The sequence below is a fragment of the Caretta caretta genome, chromosome 10 (assembly GCF_965140235.1).
Source record: "Caretta caretta isolate rCarCar2 chromosome 10, rCarCar1.hap1, whole genome shotgun sequence".
Lineage (NCBI taxonomy): Eukaryota > Metazoa > Chordata > Testudines > Cheloniidae > Caretta > Caretta caretta.
Genome location: NC_134215.1, coordinates 62,360,731 through 62,384,380, shown reverse-complemented (window position 1 = coordinate 62,384,380; position 23,650 = coordinate 62,360,731). Strand labels below are relative to the sequence as shown.

Genomic DNA, 23,650 nt, shown 5'->3' with positions numbered 1-23,650 from the left:
AAAACAACAGTTCTTGGTTTCAGTCTATTGTTGAATTAAATATATATGCATCCTATTCTTAATGTTTAAAAATATCTTTCTAAATTAGTTGTCTACAAGTGCTGGTTACAGTTTTTTTCAAATCAATGCATTTGAAATTTTCTTACTCATTTAAGAAATTGCTATATGCTATAAGAAATTAAGGCACATATTTAAAATAAACAAGCCTTTTATATTTTTTTATGTGAAAATACATAGCTGTACAATATTATTAAACAGCTGATCCTGGCACACTGGCAACTCCTACTTCTTCCATGACAGCTACACGAAATTGATCAGCTAATACCAGCACAGGAGGAGATTAGAGGTTGACGACTGTTTTTAAAATGTAAGGGTTAGTGCTCGCTCACTCTCTCCATCCTTCATATATCACTTGTCTTCTTAGATTGTGTGTCCTTTGGGGCAGGCACTATTGCCGGACACATGTGTGGGCAGTGCCTACCACACTGTGAAAATTACCAGAAGACAATCAATCAGCAGCAATAATATCTTACATCCACTGAAGTCAGTGGAAGTGTTGCTACTTCCTTTACCTGAATTTGGTCCTACATTTCGGACCCTATCCTGTTCCCATCAAAGACTGTAGTAAAATTTCCACTGATTTTAAATGGAACAAGTTAGAGCCCTAAATGTAGGACGAAGACCCCAAACCAAGAAAAAGACAGACATCAGTAAGGGGAACATCAAATGTTACAGAATAACTTTCTTTAGCTTAAGTAAAAATCTCTGTACTTTTTTCATGATTCTATTTTTTTAAATAAAATTTGAAATTGGAACTTTTTCTTAAAGTGCAAAAGCAACAGGTACGTCTACATTTCTGATGCAGGGATTGGGATTGGGCTGGAATGTAGTAGTATGGTACACAGGCATCTCTTATTCTTGGAGTCAAAGGCCTAGCCTACACGGATTTTGTACAGATATAACTATTTCAGTCACCTGTAGTGTTTTTTCAATTGAACTAACTATTCTGGTACAACCCTGAGTACGGATTACACTGGTATAAAGGCCCTTTATGCCAGTATAGCTTATTCCCCTTAGCTATATTAGTATATCGCACTCCCCCACCCCCATAACTGCATCCACATTGGTGGGATTGTGCCATCTTAACTATACTGGTATCGTTAAAGCAGTACAACCTGGAACCTATTTTGTGCACAGACCTTGGGAGAGGACCCACTATCCCATTCGTCCTCTGTTTTCATTATGCTTATTTACAACAACATGATCAGAAATACCCAATCTCTGAGATGGAAGCACATGCAGGCCTAGAAAAAACACAGTTTAGACGTGCGCATAAATGTAACAGCTGTCAGGATAAGGGGTGGATTACCTGAGCAGTAGTTAGAGCATTGCACATTGAACAAATGGCTTCTGCGTCTTCATCCGTCTTCTTTTTCACCTGTAACAACTGTGCGGCCTGAATTAGAGGCTCCAGTGTTTCTTTAGCCCCACTATTCATCAAATTTTTGTCACGTAGCCATTCTTCAAGCTGACTCACATTGTACCTGTTAAAAGAGGAAACCCCCCAAGAATGTTTTCACTCCTACTGTTCAAGTCTGACCAAATATCAAGAGCTTTAGATTTTCTGTTTAATTAATGCCCATATTTTGTTTTTGTGGGTACTTCCCTCACACAGTACCTAGTTATAATTTCCGTAAAGTTTATTTCCATAGCAGCTCCCTTCAATTGATTTTCCTGAGAATTATTTAATAACCCTATGCTGTGCCATTAGAAGCCTTCACACCCTGAGTTCCAAAGAATATTTGAAAATAATGGCCAAACACTCTCTATCTACCGCTTCTCCTCCTTGTTTGGCTCTGTTTGGATGTACGGCCTAACTCTGTTCCCCTTATTCACCTCAATGGGACTACTCTGTGCAGTTAAGACAAGCAGGATTTCACCCTTGTATATTAGGCTGAGATTTTCAAAGCTTCTTAGGAGATGAATATGATAAACACTATACAAACAGAATATACTGGGCAACAGACACCAAAAAATGAATAAAATGTGTCCCATACTGGGAAAAAGAGGAACGACAATAGATCTGAACACATCATGTGTCCACTGAGCCACAAACTGACAAGGTTAAGCAATGAGGAACATTTGCTACACCTTCCCATACTCTGCAGTAGCAGGTGTTGACCATCTGGGCTGAGCCTTACTTGCAGATAAAAGGGAATTAATTTTGTTTCCCCCCAACTTCATCCTACAGAAGCTTTGTTTGTGGAACCAGGATTTACCCCTAAATTACATGATGACTTCCTGGTGAAATATTAAGTGCAAGAAACCCTCAAAACCAGCATAAAGGAGTCCGACACACTTCTCTCTTAGATGGAATGCTGAAATACAACTATTATTCAAAACAATTATCTGAGCATAACAAATCCATTCTTACAGCCAACAGTACATTTAAGAGGCGAGTGAAAATACTATGGAGCGCTCTCTCACCGTATCTGCATCCCTTTGCTCCAGGAGCACATGTCCTTGCGCAAGAGGAGGTTATTCAGGGTTACTGCCCCAGTGATGTAGAACGTTTGCTTGACAACTTGCTTGATCAACTCCGGATCCATACCATGCTGACACATTACAGAGTGGAATGTGTTCAGCTGTCGAATGATAGAGTCCAGCGTGTAGGTCCCTTCATCCGCAATACTGGACGTTCTCTTTCGCAGCCCTGGTGGCTTTACCCCTGAGACGCCTTGAATAGTTTCATGCTCCAGCATTCCTGAAACTGCATTTGATTGACAACATTATTACTATAGCTGAAAAATGCCCAAATATATACACATTTTTACAAAACAATAGTAATTAATATTTATATACAAGTAGTAGACTGAGCTTTCTATTGGCCACCATTCTATACCATTCCAGATCTTTTCTAATTGCCCCCACTAATTTCTGCAGAATCGAAGTTAAGTTTCCATTACAATTTTAAAAAGAGCCTAGTCTGTAGGGTTGTAAAGAAAGCTTGAATGTGGCTCAATATAGTACTTTTTTCCTGAGTCTTCAATTAGATAAGCAATAGCTTCAGTGGAGCTAAGAGCTGCTCCATTCATCTAAATGATGAGTTGACTCTGCAGCCAAGTGAAAATTTAAATATCAATATTGTCTTAAGGGGAGATACATGAATTTAATGGGCTTTGCTTAGAGATCTAGAATAAATCATTTTCATTTAAAAAAATGTGAATTTAAATATCAACATTGTTAACTACTTCACTGCTGACAATATTATTACTTTATTACAAGCATTTATATGGTACATCCAGCTATTCTGTCATAGTGTGGGAGGGAGTAGCAACAGAGTTATGCTTTCATTCTCTCTCCCTGATCTCTGCTTATACTAGTCATTTATAAACAGAATACTAGTAGGGTGCTTTAATATAAATATACCATTTAAGGGAAAATACAAGACATCATATACTACCACATTCTCATTGAGTAGGGAGAAATTTATTATGATTAATATAGCTGGAAAGTTAGAAGAATTTAATTTTGCCTTACCAATCATTGGCTGCAGAATATTCTCTAACACTCTGACGAGCTGCTGGTAGATCTGAATAGCCAAGTCACTCAATACCTGTCTGTATTCAGCCAAGTCAAAATTGGTGAGGCAGTGTTCATTCTGACGAGGCGTGTTGTGCTTCATAAATCCCTGAATTCACAAGACAATGGAAGCAAATGCTTCAATGTACAAAATAGCATGTATATTTTTTTCTTACTGTAGGCGAGTAATACTCCTTTGAAAATCCATTCCCATTCTCCCGCTTACATCCCCAAAACATTTCATTTAAAAGTTGGTTCTATTGCAGCTAACACTTGGATTTGCATTTTGGATATGGATCAAATGACTTCTATCATAGGTTGAGCTTGCCTTTATTATATTCACTGCTTTGCATTATATTCATCATTAATGCAAGGAACCTACAGGCCTGTATCTTGTCAGATATTAGCTTCAGCAAGTTAGCATAAGGCTTGAGGCCTATGAACTTTGAACAGATAAACTTTAGACAGAAAAATGACCCAACGGAAACTCCAAGTATCAGGGAGCTAAAAATAGAGTGTTTAAGGGGAATTTCTGACCACAGGAACATGACTCGACCATATATATGAATTGACGTACATAACAGGTACATAAGCTACATCTACAAATAACTAACCACAAGAGGGCCATGGTAACGAATTGACATATATGATAATAAACTGAGATCATTGATATGTTAACCTATAGGAAAAGGATACTCCAACATTAGTAAGGTAAGGAAATACAAATAAGGAAAAGGGGAAAAACCCTTGCATCACTCTTAGCCCTGGTCTATACTGGGGGAGGGCAAAGTCAACCTAAGATACGCAACTTCAGCTACATGAATAGCATAGCTGAAGTCGGCGTATCTTAGGTTAACTTACCTGACCGTGAGGACGGCGGCGAGTTGACTGCTGCTGCTCCCCCGTCGACTCCGCTTCCGCCTCTCGCGAGCTGGAGTTCCGGAGTTGACGGGGAGCGCATTCAGGGATCAATTTATCACATCTAGACGAGACGCGATAAATCGATCCCCAATAGATCGATCACTATCCGCCAATCCGGTGGATAGTGAAGACCTGCCCTTAGGGGCAGTAGAAGGAGATGTAGTCCTTGGGAGGTGCCAGAATAATGGCTAGTGGTGATGAGGGGAAAGGTGATGTTGATGAGGAACATGAAGGCTAACAGTTCAGGCTGTTCTACAAGGGATGGTGTGAGTATATGGATGTGCAGATGTGCATTCTGTAGTATCTCTTTCTACCTTACTGAGTTGGGGTGTTTGTGACTGTGTAAATGTATTGATAAACTATTTGTAAATATATTGAAGACTTCCTGCAGTGAGTGTTGCAACTGTGGACATTGGGGTTTCCAACTATATAATAATTTGAATAATACTGGGCCTGGTCTTGGGACAAGAAACTATCAACCCTCGAAGTGATAACTCAGGATTCGTAAGTAATCAATATAATTAATACATAATCTGTAGATCAGGCTACACTGCCTTGAAACTTCAAGAATCTGAAGCATTTACTGAAGTTACAAATAAACCACTACTTTGCCCCCGTTATTTCTAGCTGCACAAATAGTCTTTCTAGGCCTTTAAAGAATTGTATGAATAGAAAGGCGCATTTAAAGACCTCCCTCTAAGGCTACATCCACACTGCACACCTCTTGCAGTACTGTGCAGGATAGCTACACACTGCAATGAAAAGCAGGCTGCATCCACACCACAGCGTGTCAGTGAAAGGCTCTAGCATGAGGGAAGCAGCAGGGAGCTTCCAGAGCCCTGCCCTGCTGCTTCCCCGCACTGGAGCCGTGCCCCACTGCCATAGTCTTTTTACTGTGGCGGGGAAAGGCTCTGGCAGTGGGAGACTACACTGCTAAAAACAGAGCAGTGTAGACAGGAGAGGCACTGCTTGGGCATGTAGGGTACATATCCAGAGGCTTCAGGAATGTCTTTGCTTGCCTCAGCAGTGCCACACTGTCTACACTGCTATTTAGACCCATGCTCAGGGGGAGTGTAACATATGTACTCTACATCAGTGCTTCTCAAGCTATCTGATGTGGGGGACCGGCAATTTTTGTTTTCAATGTGCGCGCAGACCGGCAGCCAATGGCTCGCGGACTGGCACCGGTCCGCAGACCACCACTTTGAGTAGCACTGATCTACATATAGTGTGTACCTTAAATGTCTTTTTTTAATATTCAGATAACTATAATTTTGCCACCATCACAAAACCTTTCATCTTGAAGGATTACAGAGTACATTAGAAAATTAAACTGATATAAACACTACACTGAGGCATCACTTCATGCAGCACTGAAATACAGCCACTTCTGGAGTGAGATGTGAATAGGGTTTACAAGCTTAGAGCAAGGCAGCACAATTATTCCTTTTCTTTTCTACACAGAGATACAGGCCAGATTCTCTCTCAGGGTCAATCTCCAATCAGTGCAGGAGAGTGGGTGGGTGGAAAGTGTCAGAGCTTCTCATTTTTTGGGCTGGTCTGTGCCCTGCTGTGTGTTTGTAAAGCCCCAGAGTTGCACCAATGTACACCACTGGTGCATAGTCATATACCAGTGGAGGCTCAGCATAGCTGAGTAGAGCTCCTTCCCACATCCTGCGTGGCAGTGGGCAGCATCTGGTGCAGGAGACACTTCTGCCAGCTTTGCGGCAGGTGAGAGATCCCACCCTCCAATTTTATCTTGGGGAATTCTCCGTTGGATGGTTATGGAGAGAATCCCTCCTATAATATCTAATTAAATTTGCAGGAATGAATCAGATGGATAACTATGTTCTACCTTACTTGAAATGTGTTCAGGACACCATGGCTAATGGGCTAACATCCTTATTTTTACAAATAATGCCATGCATCTTTAACTACCAAAATTAGCTGAAACCTTAATTTTGTATGTAATCTGAAAGATGGCACTTCCAGCATGATGCCCTCTAGCACCATGCTGGGACACTGGTTCACTATGGACTTGCAATGCCATCTACTAACTTACCACCACCTATTCCAAAGCCCTTTGGTGTTTCTTAGAGATACTGCCTAACTTTGAGATCTGATGGGAACACAGATTGATACCACTGGTATGATGACACTATGCAAGCCTATCTGGTCTGTAAGCTCTTTACTATACCAGTCTTCTATCTTTCTTGGTCGAAGATCATCAATTATTTTGAACAGTCAAATGCTGTGAAAACATTGTGAACTTGCTTGACACTATCAAATGTGCCTCATTTGTGAACCATGCCATATCTGAACCCACCTTTGAAGTTGAACGGTTAGTGCACATTAACTGTTGCACCTATTTTCATTTTGCATTTTAACAAAACACTAAATTTAAGGGAAAGGTCTAATATGAATCATATGATAAAAATAAAAAAACAGAACAGGAGTGGCACTTGCCTCTTCTCCACTATACTGTTTCAAACAGTGCAAAAATCGGCAGGTGTTAGATAGCCAGAAGGAGACAGTTTCAACGTCGTCACCTCTTTTCTGAAGACAAAAACAAAGACATTTGAGTTTGGATTCATAAGAAAAATTGAAAAAGAAAATGTTAAAAACTAAAATAGAACAAAAAATTATACACTATACATTGTAAAATAATTAAAAATAATAAAACACTATACACGCATTTTCTTCTAGTAGTTGTATAGACTTACCAGTATAGTAATGTTGATGTTTGACAGCTTTTTGTACACTGCCATAACATTATTTGAAAGGCAAGTGTTTTCTTAAAACGGTGAAATTCATTTTTACCCTCTCGTAGAAGTTTCAAAATATTATTTTTCAAACCAATTTTTTCTTTTCCAATTTTACAGGCATTTCCCCGTCCTGTGAACTGAGCTGAAATCTAGGTGATTGTGTTTGTTCCTGCACTTTCTCTTACCAGTACTCACTGTGCTACAGTATGACTGGTTTCAGCAAACTGCAACACTGAGGATAAAGATGTACAGCAGGGGGAGCAAAAACATAACTTAGAATTTGGAGGTCTTTCACTACCACTTTGTAACAATTTTAATAAACCTGACACGTCAACTTAACAAGAAAAAACAAAGCCCCAGGCTTGCTTTGAACCTAGAAACTGGTTCCTGAACAATTAAATCTGAAGCACTTTACGGAACATGCAGTAACTGATATAACTAGACACATTGTTCTCCCAAGACTATTCATATATTGTCTTAAGTACTTTATCTGAATTCCTGCACAACTGGTGTTTACTAAAGCTTTTCCAGAAGGTGTGCATTGCTTAAATGCTTTTCAGTCATGGTAGCTGTTTTGTTTAATGACTGAAAAATGCCCTGATAAAAATTACATAGGGTAATCTATTTAAGGATATTAATGTTCACTGGCCTCAACCTTTCTACCAGCTCACAGAACAGTCCTTAGAATTACACATAACCATTTGAGAATCTCCCAACCAAAACAGCAATGGGAGTATATGGGTTAACAGCGTGGCATTATGAAGAGGATTGGAAGGGTTCTATAAAGAATGAGTTGTGCAAGTGACTATGTGCACAAAATTATACATGCACGGGTGGAGGGCAGGATGAAAGCTCTTTAGGATCAAACAAGGGTTAATATAACTTCTACTGTTCTTTTGAGTCAAACTGTCTCTACTATATTGTGAAACTAATTCTGTATAACTCCAGCTATGATCTGGGGACAGGTAACAACATTTTTGTGATAGGCAGTTACCTGTGGGAATGACTTACTAACCAGTAACTAAGAGCCAAATTGGTGAAAGCCTTTTTTCTATTCTTTAAAACAAAAGCAAAAGTAGATTTCAAGTTGCATTTTCACAAAGGACATGAAACAACTAACCTTCAATACTTTTTTGATGCCATTAATAGTGGAAGTCAGCAATGACCTCACTTTTTGATCATCATTAAGGTAATCAGCATGGCGGACACACATGAATAATATATATGCTGGTAGTCCTGGGATCAGGTTGACTGCTACACCACGTGGTTTCAGATCTGGGAAAAACCAGACAGACACACACACACAGAACTTTACATCAAATCTAAATTCGTCAGATGGTATAATGTGCAGTATAGCTGCAGATCCTCAGTTAATCACCATAGTTCTGGCCAATGAATACCAATGGCACTTATTTTACAAATAGTGTTATTTTTCTGACAAAGCTATTGGATCAGAAAAAAAATATTTGCCAGTTAAAATTTTTTATGGAGAATTACAAAAGGCATTGCCAATATTCGATATACTAAGCAAGAAGAAGGATAACATTACAATAAAGATGCATACAGTTGAGTTAGTGCATTGGAGAAGTCTCACCTTCCTCCAAAATATTAGGTAAACTGGACATTGCCAAACCTAAGATACCAAACTACGCAGATCAGTTATCTGATCTGATAAGGCAAATCCCAAGTTCCTATATTGTTTATTGCAAATAAGGAAAATATTTACCTAAAATAAGATTCTTGACCAGTTTTGGCTCATCATCCTTCTTATATTCTAACATTCCCTGGAAGTCCTTTTCTTTCCGTGGAATATTAACTGGACGTATGGGTTCATCAATGATTTGCCCAGGCGAAATGTTTTCCATCTGGCCCACTTTAAGAGGGAGAGAAAAAAAACCTGAGAAAATATTTTCCAATGCAAGCTTTACACGACAGCAGAAATTCCTATGCTCTTACTCAAGAACTCTAACATTTGTCATCAAGGAGTATTCTTATTTGCTTTAGCCTAACACCTCCCAGTACAACTCCCATTGTGCTAAGAGACTTAATTCCTGATAAACATATTATAGGAATACATCCTCCCTTTGATGAAAAGTGGAAGTGTGTGAGTAACTCCCATTAATATAAGTTAACCTCCCTGTCAGTGCTCCCAATGTAGTGATGAGAAAAAGGCCTTTCAGACTGTTTTTAGAAATTCAAAGCAATTAATTAGTTTTGATTTGCTGGATTTCACATCAACAAAAGTGTAAGAACCAGAAATAGCACTAGTCACATACTGGATTATACTGCAGTGGTCACCATTATCTGTTCAGCAAAATGTTAGCATTCTTAAAGGTATGTCTTTGTTACACGAAGTGAGAGATGGTGTTTGAAAACTATTTCAGACCAACCCCTTTCTACACTAGTTTGTTTGGTTTCAAGGACAAACAAATTTCATAATCATTTTCACAAATTATGCTTGAACCTAAGCATACCCTGAAGGGCAGTTTGTGAAAATGATGTTGAATGTGGTGTGGCTCTATTTACAACCGTAACCCAATGGTGTTCAAATTCTGTTTAAAAGCAAACCACTTTTAAACTTTGTTTTGAAATGATTTCATTAGCTTAGAATCAGACTGTTAACCCATGACTAATTTGGTTTGCATGAAGTGCATTATTCCCTTCATCAATCCAACCTTCAGTTTGAATCCTAGTGCTCATGAGAAAGAAGGGTTATTTACCTTGCATCTAACTGGAGATTTTTGAGCTGTATAATACCCATCTGTATTCCACTGCGAGCCTGAGATAGAAGATTTTTACTAGCAGGGACATAGGTCCGCGCCTGTGCACTTCCTCTCCTTGGCCTCTTAACTGAGGGTGTAAGGGTCAGTGGAGGCCTCTCCACTTCCTTCTCTACCATGAATCATATATGGAGGATCCAAAGCAGAGGGGAAGGAGGGTGGGTAGTTGAATACAGATAGGGACCACACATCTCAAAGAACTCCAATGACTATATATGGTAAAATAACCTCTCTTTCTTCTCTGAGTGCTGGTCCCTATGCGTATTTCACAGTGGGTGACTGACAAGCAGTATTTATTTAAGGGGAGGGGGCAAGGATTTGTGTGGTATCGATGACTGAAGGACCGCTGAGCCAAAGGAAGCATCAGCTGCAGAAGCTTGCACTGTGGCATAATGTCTCATGAAGCTAGAACCTTCAGCTAGAACCCCATGTTCCCATTTTAAAGATGTCAACAAGGTGAACTTCTTGGAGAGGCTACCGGAGCTGCCTTAGCTCTGCTGTAGGCCCTCACACCTTGCAGAGGAGGGATATTTGCTAATTTGTAACCCAGCAGAATGCAGCCTGAAATCCACCTAGAAAGTCTCTGAGAAGAGATCACTTTTCCCTTCATTCGTTCTGTCAAGGAAAAGAACATCCTAGAAGATTTCCTAAAAGATTTTATTTTCTATAGGTAGAACTCCAAAGCCCATCATATAGCCAACAAATGTATGGAAGCTTATCCTCACTGGAGATGTGGCTTCAGGAAGACAACATGGAAGTGGATTGTTTAATTCAGGTGGAACTCAGAGAGTACTTTGGGGGTAAATTTTGGGTGTAAGTTTTAGCAAAACCTTATCCTTATGGAAAATTGTGTATGGTGGGTCAGCCTCTCTAGTTCTCTAACCTTCTAGCCGAAGTGATAGCCAGTAGAAAGTAACCTTCATAAATAAATAAGTCAGCAAGTATGTCCAAACAGGACTACATTAACAATGAGAGAACAGGACTGCATTAACAATGAGAGAACCAAATTAAGATCCCATGTTGGAGCAGGTCTTGTCACCACTGGGAAGATTCTGACTAGATCTTTTAGAAAACGTACAGTCACTGGATGGGTGAAAATAGAGTGACTGTCAGTTGGAGGGTAACAGGCACTAAAAGCAGCCAAGTGTACCTACAGGGAGCGAAGGGAAAGACCTGAGGATTTCAAGGAAAGCATAGCCCAAAATAGTAGGATGTCTGATTCTTCTGGGGACATCTGGCGATGCAGAGATCAACTGGAAAATCCCTTCCACTTAGATGAGAAGCACTTTCTGGTAGATTCCTTTATGCTGCTGTTAAGGATGGTTTGGATATCTGTTCTAGGTTCAACATTCATCCACATCCCATGCCATGAAGTGGAGGGAGTTCAGATTAGGATGTTGGACCCTGCTGTGTCCTGGATCAAAAGGTTTGGGATGGATAGGATATTGATGGGTGATGAGTGACATCTAAAAGAGTTTGGGAAGCCAAAACAGCCTGAGCCATCTAAGAATGAGAATGACCACTGTTCTGTCCTGCTGGACCTTCCTCAGAACTAGATGTTACAGTGGATTGGGTGAGGAAAGCATTCATGAAATGCTTTGACCAAAGGTGTAGAAGCACTTTTCCACGAGAGTCCTGACTTCGAGCACTCCTGGAGCAGTACATCTTTCATTTCCTGTTCTCTTGGGATACAAACGGGCCCCAAGACAGACACGCCCACTACTGGAATATGCTGTGCACCAGAAAATCATGTAGTTCCCATTCATGACCCTTGGAGTAGTGCCTGCACAGGCTGTCTGCCAGTGTATTGTGTATACCCAGGAGGTATGCTGCTGATATGGTAATCTGGTGACGAACACATCTACGCCACCGATTGACAGCCTCTATGGCAAAGGGGCCGGGCTGGGGTGGAGGGTGGCAGATCTTGCTCCCTGGTGCTTGCTGATATAGAACACTGTTGTCACGTTGTCTGACATCACTTGAATATGCTGGGATTGTCTGAGCAGTAAGAGTATGAGCAGAATCTTTTGCAGGCCTCTCACACCGCTCTCAGTTCTAGGAGGTTTCCGTGCATCCTGGATGCCTGAGGAGTCCAAGTCCCTTGTACTATGTGCTCATCTAGATGGATGCTCCATCCTAACAGGGAGACGGAGGTGATCAATGTTTTCTCAGGGATGGGAGAAGTGAAGAGAACTTCCATGCACACTTGCTCTCCCACCAATCTAGAGAGTCCAGCACTTTGAGAGGAAGTGTGACCAACTTGTCCATTTTGTGTCTGCTTGGCATGTACAGTGTCTGAACCCAAGCCGGCAGGCAATGAAGGCGAAGTCTCACAAAAGGATGTTACATCGGTACAGGATTCCATGTGACCCAGGAAGATCTTCTGTCTGCGAGCTTATGTCTGCATGCTCACTGTGAGTTGTGAGATCAGATTCTCTATTGATTGGAATCTGTCCTGAGGGAGGCAAGCCCTGGCCCTGACAGAGTCCAGAGATACTTCAGTGAATTCTATGGGAGCTAAAACAGACTTTTCCGTGTTCACACAGAGTCCCAATGATGCTAGAAGACTGAGCAGGGATGAGGTTGCTGTCAGTACCTCTTAATTAGATTTCTCCATCAACAGTCAATCTTCTAGGCAGGGAAAAACTGATGATCTGTGGTGATGGAAATGGGCTACCACAACTGAAAGCAACATTGTAAATACCCAGGGGGCTGTTGCTAATCCAAAGGGGAGCACCCTATATCGATAATGGTTTGAACCTAGAGCAAACCTGAGGAATCTCTTGCATGAGAGGTGGATGTCTATATGAAAATAGGCATCCTCCACATCAAGAGTTGTGAACCAGTCCTTTCTGTTTAGTGACAGAATTATTGACATCAGGGTAACCATCCTGAACCTTAATCTGTAGATGAAAACATTGAGCTGTTGGAGATCTAAGATGGAACTCCATCCTCTCTTTTTAGGAATGAGGAAATATTTCAAGTAAAACCCCTTTCCCCAATGTTGAGGGGGTACTGACTCTATGGGCCCCCACTGAAGGAGGGAGGTCTACCTCTTCAGTGAGTATCCTCTTGTGAGAATGGTCCCTGAGGAGGGATGGGGAATGGAACTCTATGATGTAGCAAAAATGAATGATGTCGAGAACCCATTTATCTGTTATCATTTGCCAGGTATGGGAAAGACAGGCTAGGCGGTTGCCAAATTTAATAATGAGGTCTGAAGTCAAAGGACATGGCACCTGGATTGGTTCAGAGCTCTCAAATATCCCATCAAAAGTACTTCTTAAAAGGCAGCTGTGATTGGAAGGAGAATGAAGGAGGAGCATTATGTTTGCTCTGCTGCATCCTCTGCCAATTTTGCGGCAGTTCACAGCCCCTCTGGTGGTAGAATGGTTGTGCTGCTTTCTAGGCTTGTGAGGTTGCCTATGATATTTCCTCTTTGGTGGTGGTGTGTATATCCCCAGGGACAGGAGGATTGCCCTGGAGTCTTTCAACGAGAGTGCAATGAATCATCCATTTTCTCACTGAATAAGTTGTTCCCATCAAAAGGCAAATCCTCCTCTGAACATTGAATGTCCCTGAGGAATCCCAAGTAATGAAGCCAGGACTCCCAATACATGATGATAGCCATCACCATCAATCAGGAGGCTGTGTTGGCCTGCACCTAATGCAACTTGGAGAGATGATCTGGCAATCAATCTACCCTCTCCAATAAGGGCTTGAAACAGTGCTCTATCCTCTTGTGGGAGCTTATCCATGAACTCTGGAAATTTTGAGTAATGGACAAAATCATACTTAGAAATTACCACTTGGTAATTGCCTGTTTGGAATTGCAAGGTGGTTAAAGTAAGTAAATTACCAGGGAGGAGGTCCAAAAATTTAGCCTCCTTATCTGAAGGAGCATACCTTGATTAACTTTGCCTGCTCTTTTCAGTGGCAGTTTGTACAACTAAAGAGTTTTGGGCTGGATGCATATACAAAAATTCTTCTCCCTTGGATGGCACTAAGTATTTCTTTTCCCTAACTTAGGAGTAGGGGCACATGCTGCTGGTGTATGTCAGACGACTCTGCACTCTGTAAAACGTCAAGGAGTTTCTGAGGTGTCTCTTGGATTTCCTCTACAGGAATCTGGAGTGTATCAGCAACCCTCCTTAACGAGTCCTGAAACTGCCTGTTAGTTATCTGGTGGAGAAGGTGAGCCTGGGTCCTCACTGAAGCCAGTGAGAGGCATCAAATATTGGCTGAGGAGGACTCCATAACATAGGGTACAATCAGTCCCAAGGAGGGTACCTGTCTTGTGGGGTTTCCAGGGGGGCCAGGAGATTCTGGATCTTCTATCTGGGCTAACATCCTGTCTTGACAGGGATGATGTCAGTCCCTCATTTGCCTGAGGAGGAAAATGTAGGCTCCGACTCTAAGGGTGGTGTCATCAGTACCATGGATGTTGAAATGCCACAACTGGTGGAAGGGATAGGAGAGTGACTTTTCCTTTTGTACCATCCCTGGACTGATGGTGTCAAGTTCTCTCTTGTAAGGACCAGCTCTGATAAGATGGGAGACTGCAGACACAGAAGGATAATATCCTCTGGAGTAGTATATGAATCCTAGTAATCAGGGGATGAGGACTGTTCTCCTTGTGCTCCATGGCAGCCAGTGCAGAAGCCCATAGACGTCAAAGCCTCTTTATGAGAATGCAACTCCATGATCATTGCAAGGGGCTCTCAGTGCTTCTCCTTGGTTGGTATCAATGACCATCTTGACCTTTCCTCTTGGTTTTTCTCCCTGGTCAGTAGCAATGATGGTCCCACTCTTGTTGATAGTGCTGGTATCAAGGCATCTTTGCTCTTTGGAGCCTGAAATCAGTATAGTGGCCATGATGAGATCCTGAGCCTTTTGGACCAGGTGCAAGGTCTTACCCAACTTAGATGGTGTTGGGAAACAAGCCCTCCTCTTAGACGTGGGATTTTATTCTTGCCTTCTGAGAAGGTTTCCTATGAGGAGTTGTCTTTGGCTCTACTCCTGTCTGCCCCTATATCAGAGGTTGTAATGCTAGGAGGTGTGCTTCTCAACGCCTCTGCCGGATCAGACTAGATCCTCAGAGCATGATTCATCAGAAATATTTTAAGTCTATATTCCAGCACCTGCCAGGTTCAGCTGGGAAAGGATCTGTCGATGTCACACTTTGAAGAGATGTGCACTTCTCTGAGGCAGTACGGCATTTCTGATGGTTCTTGTCGCTGACTGGGAAAGTCTCGGGGCAGGAGATACAGTTCTTGAAACCTGAGATCCTAGGCATAATATCTTCCACATACACTCCCAGATTTTAACTAACACACACAAAAACTATTAAACTATCTCAGTAAATTTAAAAAATATTTACAGGTTAGACACTGAAGAATCAACTTGGTGGACACTGGAGGGTTCTGCCTCAGACCATGCCACAACAGAAAGGAACTGGGGAGCAATCACGTGTAGCAATTAAAAAAAAACACTTTTAGTTGTCTTTCTCAACATCACACACTCATTGTTACCAGACTTGATATCCTAAACTGATACTCACTTTGACATAAATAAAAATAACTTTGGTTTATATTTCTGAAAACTCACATTCAATTATGACCATCAACATTAAAAGAAAACCAGAAAGCAGAAAAACAAAGATTCTCTGCATGTCTCTGTTAGTGCTAGGGAAGCTCACGTTTCAAAATAAAGTGGGACATTTATATTTATCACGCTCCTCCTCAGAAATATTTTCCTCTTGGCAAAAAACTGCATACTATGTTGGGTAAATAGAGAACACAAACTGTGTGGTGTTTTGCAATCAACCTGGTCTTTCCTTTCAGTGAAACATCCACCCATTTTTCCCTCTTCATCTTATACCATGTAACCAATTAGTTCATTTATTGTTATGGTCTACTCATATGCTATTTCATATCTAATGTATGTATGCCAAATAGATTTAAATTGTAGGATTACAGAAGCATAAGATTCACAGGTATTTAGGATAAGTGTATTTTAGGTATATATGTAAAGCATGGCTGGAACACAAGGCCCACAGGCTGAGGCCTGTAAGATTTTAGCTTAGTCATACTAGGCCTTAGACTTAAGAACACTTGACATTAGTGGGTGACCTATGACTAACCCTATGCCACTAAGGTTAAAAAATTACTGAAAAGAATGGGCCAATAGGTTATATTATGGGAAACATGTTGTAATGTACACGTCTAGACCGCAAGGCACCTAATTGTAACATCATGGTATGTCCTGCTTTGACTGCAGGTTACCATGGACTCTGTTGTGCACAGATGTTAATGAGAATAAGGGGAACTAAGATGACCACCTATGTAAAATGGGGCACCCCAATATTCATGGGGTGTAGAAGTACAGATAAGGAAAAGACGGTTGAACCCTCATGCATACGCATAAGGTATTAGGTGTGGTCAGAACAACAATATAAAATATGTTCCCTGGTTGGGTAAAAGTGCCAAGACCCTTGGAAGACCTCATTAGGATGACCCCAGCAGGAACCACCCACCTGTCTCGATGGCTACCTGTTGAGAGATCCACCCAACTCTATGAAATCTTTGTGTATGTGAGTATGGATGTGGGACTGGTCAGTGCATGGATTCTCTCCAGTTGCGTAAACTGGTATGTAGTGTAACTTAAAAAACAAACAAGATTTTTTTTTTTTACTTTTAAACTTTGTTTGTTGTTACTGTCCTCATTCTTCGCGTGTTCTTAGAGCCTCCAAATCTCTATCCTATTTATCTTTAATCTGTAGCAACAGGAGCCAGACTCATTGTAATTTACCACAGAACTATCAATTCATTCAATTTAAAATAAAGGCTACAATCAATATTAACTATTACTTTAGAAGACATCATTACAGAGGATCATACGCTGCCTTCAATACGCACACAGACCTCTCAGTAGATCTTCAGTTTCTATGCTAAGATAACTGGCTTACACTGTTTAAGACTCATTGCCTTACTAAATAATGACATACAAACATTTGGTGCCAAAGAGTTCAACAGGAGTTAGAACAAGTCTCTCTCTCACACATAAACATTATAAATACCTTCAAGTTCACCAATCTTTTTAGCAAACACTTTCAGCTGCTTTTTCAGCTTGCGAACTGTCTTGTCCTGCTTTTCAAGCTGCTCCATTAAATCCTGTACATTAAAATAAGAGATAAGATTCAGGTACTAGACAAATGTTATTACACGTGAAACAAACAAGACTAACACTATTAGTGTTACAAAAGGGACTGCGAGAAAAGCTGAAAGGAAATGCCACCATCTGGCTGAAATTTTCAAGCCTGTACACTGCCTAAAATTCAAGCCAAACATTATCAAACATATTGTCAAGCTGCAGCGTGATGGAGGCAGAACTCTTATGCAGATATATTTTGCGGATGCCCACATACCCTGGTCAGTGATTATGGTGAGTGGAAGAGATTGTATAATAACACATCTATTCAAGGCTTCCCATTACACTGCTAACCTCAACTTCTGCACCCTCTATTCCTGCCCTCAGGCCTGCCTTTAGCCTCACAAATGGATTAGGTTTGTTGTTTTTGGTTTTTTTTCAAAGGGGGGGGGGAGTACAAGACTCAAATTCAGCTTTATAAAACACATGATATTTGTTGTAACCCTCATGCTTTCTCTCTGCCATATCACCATCTGTCTGCTGTCATCACATTTACTTAGACTGTAATATCATGGGGCAGGGACCATCTTTTTGTTCTGTGTTTGTACAGCGCCTAGCACAATGGGGTCTCAGTCCATGACTAGCTTCTAAGTACAATCACTATACAAATAAGAAGAAGTAATAATAATACACTCACTGTGCTATCTCTTATTTAAGGCATGACTATACCGAGAGTTAGTACGCAGCAAGCTGGGGCGTAAATCTACAGGACACTCGCCTGCCGTATCCTAAGTTGCTGTATGGACCCTGCTACTGAGCACTAAAAGTTCACAGTATGCTTTGACTTCCTGCTGTTTGAAGCTATGGAACTTTTAGTGCATAGTAGCAGAGTTCCCATGGTGATTTAGTGAACATCAGGCTAGTGCACTGTAGATTTACACTGCACTTGCTGTGCACTAACTTGCTGTTTAGACAAGCCCTTAGATAGCAAGTGCTTTGGAAAAGGGACCTACCATCTTGTAATTTTGTAATGCACATTGCGGCGCTGATTAAAAAATATCAATAAAAAGTTTAAAATAATTTGTGGAAAGCCTTTGAAGATTACATTAACACAGAAAAACTCAAGTCATTTCAGATTAAGGGTTTAAAGCATTTGAAAAAAAAAACGACACTCATTAAATCTTGGTTCATTATACTAACAGGAATGTGAGGCAGAGGTAGCAGGTACATTCTGAACCAGAAGCACCCATCAGAGATGCTATCATTCTCTAAATGTTGTGGAAAATATTAACAGGTCTTTGACAGTTGGTGGGAAGCAGGTATAAAATTGGCCTTGATATTTGCGCCCCAAAGAGTTTACCACCTAAAATGTGATGAAACTGCAGGAGTCAGGTTAAAGGTCTGTTCGCCAATAGGACAGAGCGGGCATTCATATTCAAAGCAGTGGATAAAATAGTTAACAAAAAATTCCCATTGACTCTCTTATCTCCAGATATAATATTTTTTTTATTAAAATTAAAGAAAGATGTGTGTCTAAATCCACTAGGCTGCTTTCAAAAGCTCAACCAAGGGATTTGACTTCTGCACCACAACAAACAAACAAAAAAGACACTTTATAGTTCATCTATACAAAATAAGTAGTTGTGAGCCTCTCACTCATTTGGAAACCCATAAATGAATTTCTATTTTCCTGTTTTCGCCTTTGTTTTTGCTCTTTATAAAAATCTTAATTAAAAAACGTAAACAGAGTAAGCATTCAGTAGAGTATTTTGATTCCACCACCTTTATCACAAGTCGATTCCACAGTTTCATAGAAGGATCCAAATGCTACAATCATTCACTAACATGAATAACTGTGAGTAATCCTATTAACAAACACTGGCTTCAATAGGACTATTCATTTTAGTAGGCACTATATATAGCAGTCAGTCTCTGCAGGACCAACTTGCAATTTTCCTGAATCAGATTTTAATATTTCACCTTTAAAATTTTTAGCAAAGAGAAAATTTGGAAACTAAGTATTTTAGCATCACAAGCTTTATGTTCAGAATGCCAATTTTGATCCTAAAATGTAATTTTATATTCAAAATTAGGCTGCTTTGATCACGCTACAAGACTCAGATTAGTAACAAACTGTGTCAAAAAGAGACATTAAGATTACACAAATGACACTAAAGACTGACAACAAAAGCTGTGGGGGGAAAGTTGACATGGTGAAGCTCTCTGTAGAGGATTTCCTTGGAGAGAGGAAAAGGCAGCCAGCTTGCTCTTCAGTTAGTGCTCCAGAAGTAGCAAACAAAACAACAGAAAAACATGATCTACATACAATCATCCGTTTGTAAAGTGAAATCCGATACGACTGATACTTCATGGGGTCATCTGCATACAACTCCTCATAAAACTGAAAAAATAGGTACAGATTTTTTTTTCTCCTCCCTTTGAGACCCTAATATTTCAGCAAACACTGTATAAACCAAGTCAGGTTAAAACAAGATTAAGAAGCTAATTTTTTTTTTGTTGGTAGGCTAGATTTTATGTTCTGCTGCAGTTCCCTCCATCTGCCCATAGACAATGTTTGATTTAGATGAATTGACATTAGTGCTAGTTATTAAAGAGTCAATTCTTATGAATATCACTAATAATATAACAGTGAGAGTAAGAGTAGACGAGAACCTATGTCAGAAGGTTATAAACCCCACTAATACTACTGACTATGAGAGTAGTGAACATTGAGATCCTTAGTTCACATCAAGGAATGCTGCTAATTCTTTCCCACTTTACCCAACAGGTAGTGGAAAAGAAGAAGAATGCAGTCAACCTGGCATTCTGTAACAGCAGAAGCAGATTCCTAAAGAATGAGTCTAAATGTGGCAAGTAATATTCCCTTCTTTGGATGCGAAAAGGAAATTCCTCTGGGATGGACTTATGTGACTATGTGTTGGCTTGGGAGGCTAGAATCCATTGAGTAGCAATCTCTAAAAGGTAGCTAAATACCAAAATACAGACTAAGGATCTGAAAGGAGGAGCTATACAGACAGAAAAGCTTTTTTATCATTTAATTTTTCCAGTGGGGTAAGGTTATTTCTGGGATAAATTAGTAAAAAGCCTTCAATCATAAACTTACTTCCAAGACCACTATCTTCAGCCCATCACCTTCTGTCAAAACCTCAGACACTACAAATATAACCCTATATTAAGAATGGCTGTGATATACTGAAATGGGAAAGAACATCTCTCACTTTGTTTAGAATAGGGGGCCACCAGTGTCAGAGCACAGGTAGGAAAACTTCCTTTCTTCTTAAAAGCAACACAACTCAGTTTGCTACGTAAAGAACATTACAGGAGAAAGATTTTTGGGTAATGAGTGACAATGTGCCAGCAATATGTCAGTATGGAGCTCCCAGAGAAAATTCCCCTATTAATCTGCTAGGAACCCTGTATGCCAGGAAGCATGTGCTTGAAGAGAAGAGGGTGACAGGCCAAGGAATCTGTTCTTCTTTCATTCGTACAAAAATGCTGTCAAATAACCAAGGAGGGAGTTAACCCCATTTGGTCAAGAGACTTCCTGAAAATGTTTGTTCCTCCAACATAAACTGAACAAACAGAGAATATAGTGCCTTGTTTGACCTATGTAATTTGAGATGGTGGGAATGAGGAAGATAGAGACTTTCCAAGGCACTTAGGAGTTTATCTTCCCCCAGAGTTTTTCTAAAAGCACCTGACACTTTGTGTAATTTTGTGCATTCCAGGGCAAATACTTCGTAGAAGTTTACATATAAACTCCAGGGATAACAATTTCCTATTAGAGATGATTTACAGTATTTAGAAAGGGGGCGGGGGCATCAGATGTCAGATAATTAGCCCACTCCTCCTTTCAATTTGGTGGTGGAACTGTAACAGGCGATTTAAAAAGTTACCTACAGCACAGAGCTGGTAATGAAAATCATACCAGAGAAATTTCCTCTTTCATATGATGGGGCTGAAATGTTATACCCCAACAGCATGAATTTTGTCATTTCATCTATTATAGTATTACCCTACCTGCAAAAATCTACTGCAAACATGCAATTAACCTTGGGAGTTTCCCGCTTGAAAACTGGTGGCAGTATATGTGTCTCTGTATCTCTCTCTCTACATCTGCTAGCATTTACATTGCAGTAGTATCTCCCTTACCAAGTTTTCATTAGTCAGCCGGGTGATCTCATGCTGTAGACTGGCCTCAATCCGAGCTTCTGGGGGCAGCTGCAAGTTCTGTGCTAAAAGCTGCTGCTGGCGGTTATTCTCCTCCTTCAGACTCTGAATCTCACCCCGGAGAGCTTCCAGCTCATTGTCGTGACTCTTTTTCTGGGACTGAAGCTGAGATTCTAGGAGCCTACAAAAACCCAGCAAGATTTGAGCGAGACACTTAGCATTAACATCCCAAACTCTCACCAGAAGTCTAAAGCTTTAGTTGCTGTGCAGATATTTAGCTGCTGACTTGCAAGGAAAAATGAAAAATGCAGAGTACTCTTTAAACCCTTCAATATGCCTTCTGATTAAATTATCAAACAATCAAACAATGGGACACAGCACAGTAATGCTGATACTGCTTTGCATCTTCTCTGTGTTTGAGCAAGTACTATTTACTGGTAGTACTGAAAACATGCCATAACACGCAACATATCCGTAAATCTCTTTTGTCTAGTGATGTTTCTATGGGGGCCAAGAACATTTTCCAAGTTTAAATAGGTAAAATAAGATTTTAAAGATGCTTTATTTGTTTAAAATAGGGCCCATATGGTATTAATAGAGAAATCTTTTTCCAGGTTAACTCTGTTCAGTGAGAAACCAAAACATTGAACTGCAAATGAACACAAATCAGCCTGATTCAATATTTAAGCATGCATTAGACAATTTAATAGAGGGTTATTACGTGTGCTAGAAATGTGAGCTAGGGAATGGTGCACAGGATTAGGACCCAATAATTTAGGTTTTAATCCTGGCTCTACCTCTGACTCTCTTTTTGATCTTGGGCAAATCATTTATGTCTCAAATTCTCCAAATGTGAAATGGGGAGAATACCTAGTTGCTTACTTCAAATGAGTGCTGTGTGAATGAATTCATATTTGTCAGGCAGTATAAGGCTAAATCTACCCTACACACCACTAGCGGCTGCTGAAAGCCAGGTGCAATGTAGACGTACCCTTTGAGTGCTATGACTCACTCTCTGGGGTATGTACACACAGGAAATGGCATTAATAGTGACATTGGCACTATCAGAAACACTTTCAGGGTTTAAATATGAATAAGGCAGACAAGTTAGCTGGTAGCTACATTGAACAAGCATGTGAAGGCAAACAGTCATTTTCCTTACAAAAAGCTCTCTGCCTCTTGCTCTAACGCTTGTTGACTATATAGCGCTAGGACAAGAAACAAAAGATGCAAAATGACCATTCTCCATCCCTCTCTGCGTTACATTCGCTATTCTAAGTTAATGCTTAGCAGACTTACAAAAGAAGATTAGGTTTAGGATTTGTTAGCATAAGAAAAGGAAAGACATTACAGAAGTTAATAGCATTCATTACTAAGTATCTGTTTTGGTAGCTACTGTTCTGTAAATGTATAGGGATTAAAAACAATGCAAAACTAATGGGTTATCACAAATGGAAGACTATGGACATTCTACAAAAATTTTGAAAGATGAACACATGCTATGAATGAGTGACTGTATTCGCTTACAAGATGCTGTGTGCACTTGGCCAATTAAATGCCCAACTAGCAGTCTGCCCACACATTTTCAGGTGTGGCAGTGACTGTACGCATACTTTTGCACACCACCCGATCATTTGAAAAATTCTTTCTATGTTTGAAAGTTACATTTTGAATGGACACTTCTTTTAGTATTGCCCTCTCCAAGATGATTGTGTACAATTACTTATCATCAGACAAAATAAGAAAAACAACAAGAAAAACTTTAAAAGAAAATAAAAAGTACACAGAAGCTATTTAAATAATAGCATTAAAAATCAATTAAATCATTAAATTTTCTTCAAACTGAAAAACAATACGTCAAAACATTTCCAGACACAACATGAAGGTAGACAAGTAACATATAGTTACAAAGTCTCTTTCATTTCAGTTGTAGAACTGCTGGTGTTTTATATTGTCCATTTCTGTTCAGTGTACACATTTTGTATTGGATCATATTTTCATTGTTACAGCCATCTTAAGTTTTTAATGGCATGCCTTGGTAGATAGAACGGTTCACAGACCAGGCTCTGGGTAATTCTTCTACTCTTTGTAGAAAATGATTATGATCAATTATTTCTGAACTATTAGTGCATAAGAAACATTGCAGCTAAAGCAATTCCATAGCAGGGGGCACAGTTAGTAAGAAGAGAGAATGCAAAATGAAGAAAACCCCATTCTGGTAACCTGTTGGTTTGTTTTAACCCTTCATAAACCAGCCATAGT

At 40.1% G+C, this 23,650-nt stretch overlaps 1 protein-coding gene across 4 annotated transcripts in view; it reads right to left on the bottom strand.

Annotated features, from left to right (window-relative positions):
* The window catches only part of MYO5A (myosin VA), a 213,993-nt gene that overhangs the window by 6,285 nt on the left and 184,058 nt on the right, over positions 1 to 23,650 (bottom strand). For 2 of the 4 annotated variants that reach the window (XM_048866652.2, XM_048866654.2), the window contains exons 30-37: positions 21,371 to 21,569; positions 17,127 to 17,220; positions 8,995 to 9,141; positions 8,389 to 8,543; positions 6,970 to 7,059; positions 3,541 to 3,691; positions 2,488 to 2,770; positions 1,370 to 1,544 (exon numbers count right to left, since the gene is read on the bottom strand). In XM_048866652.2, coding sequence (XP_048722609.1) covers positions 1,370 to 1,544; positions 2,488 to 2,770; positions 3,541 to 3,691; positions 6,970 to 7,059; positions 8,389 to 8,543; positions 8,995 to 9,141; positions 17,127 to 17,220; positions 21,371 to 21,569 — 1,294 coding nt within the window. Of the gene's footprint in view, positions 1 to 1,369; positions 1,545 to 2,487; positions 2,771 to 3,540; positions 3,692 to 6,969; positions 7,060 to 8,388; positions 8,544 to 8,994; positions 9,142 to 17,126; positions 17,221 to 19,295; positions 19,599 to 21,370; positions 21,570 to 23,650 lie in introns of those variants that run through there. The other 2 variants (XM_075133076.1, XM_075133075.1) reach the window with 2 other exon arrangements.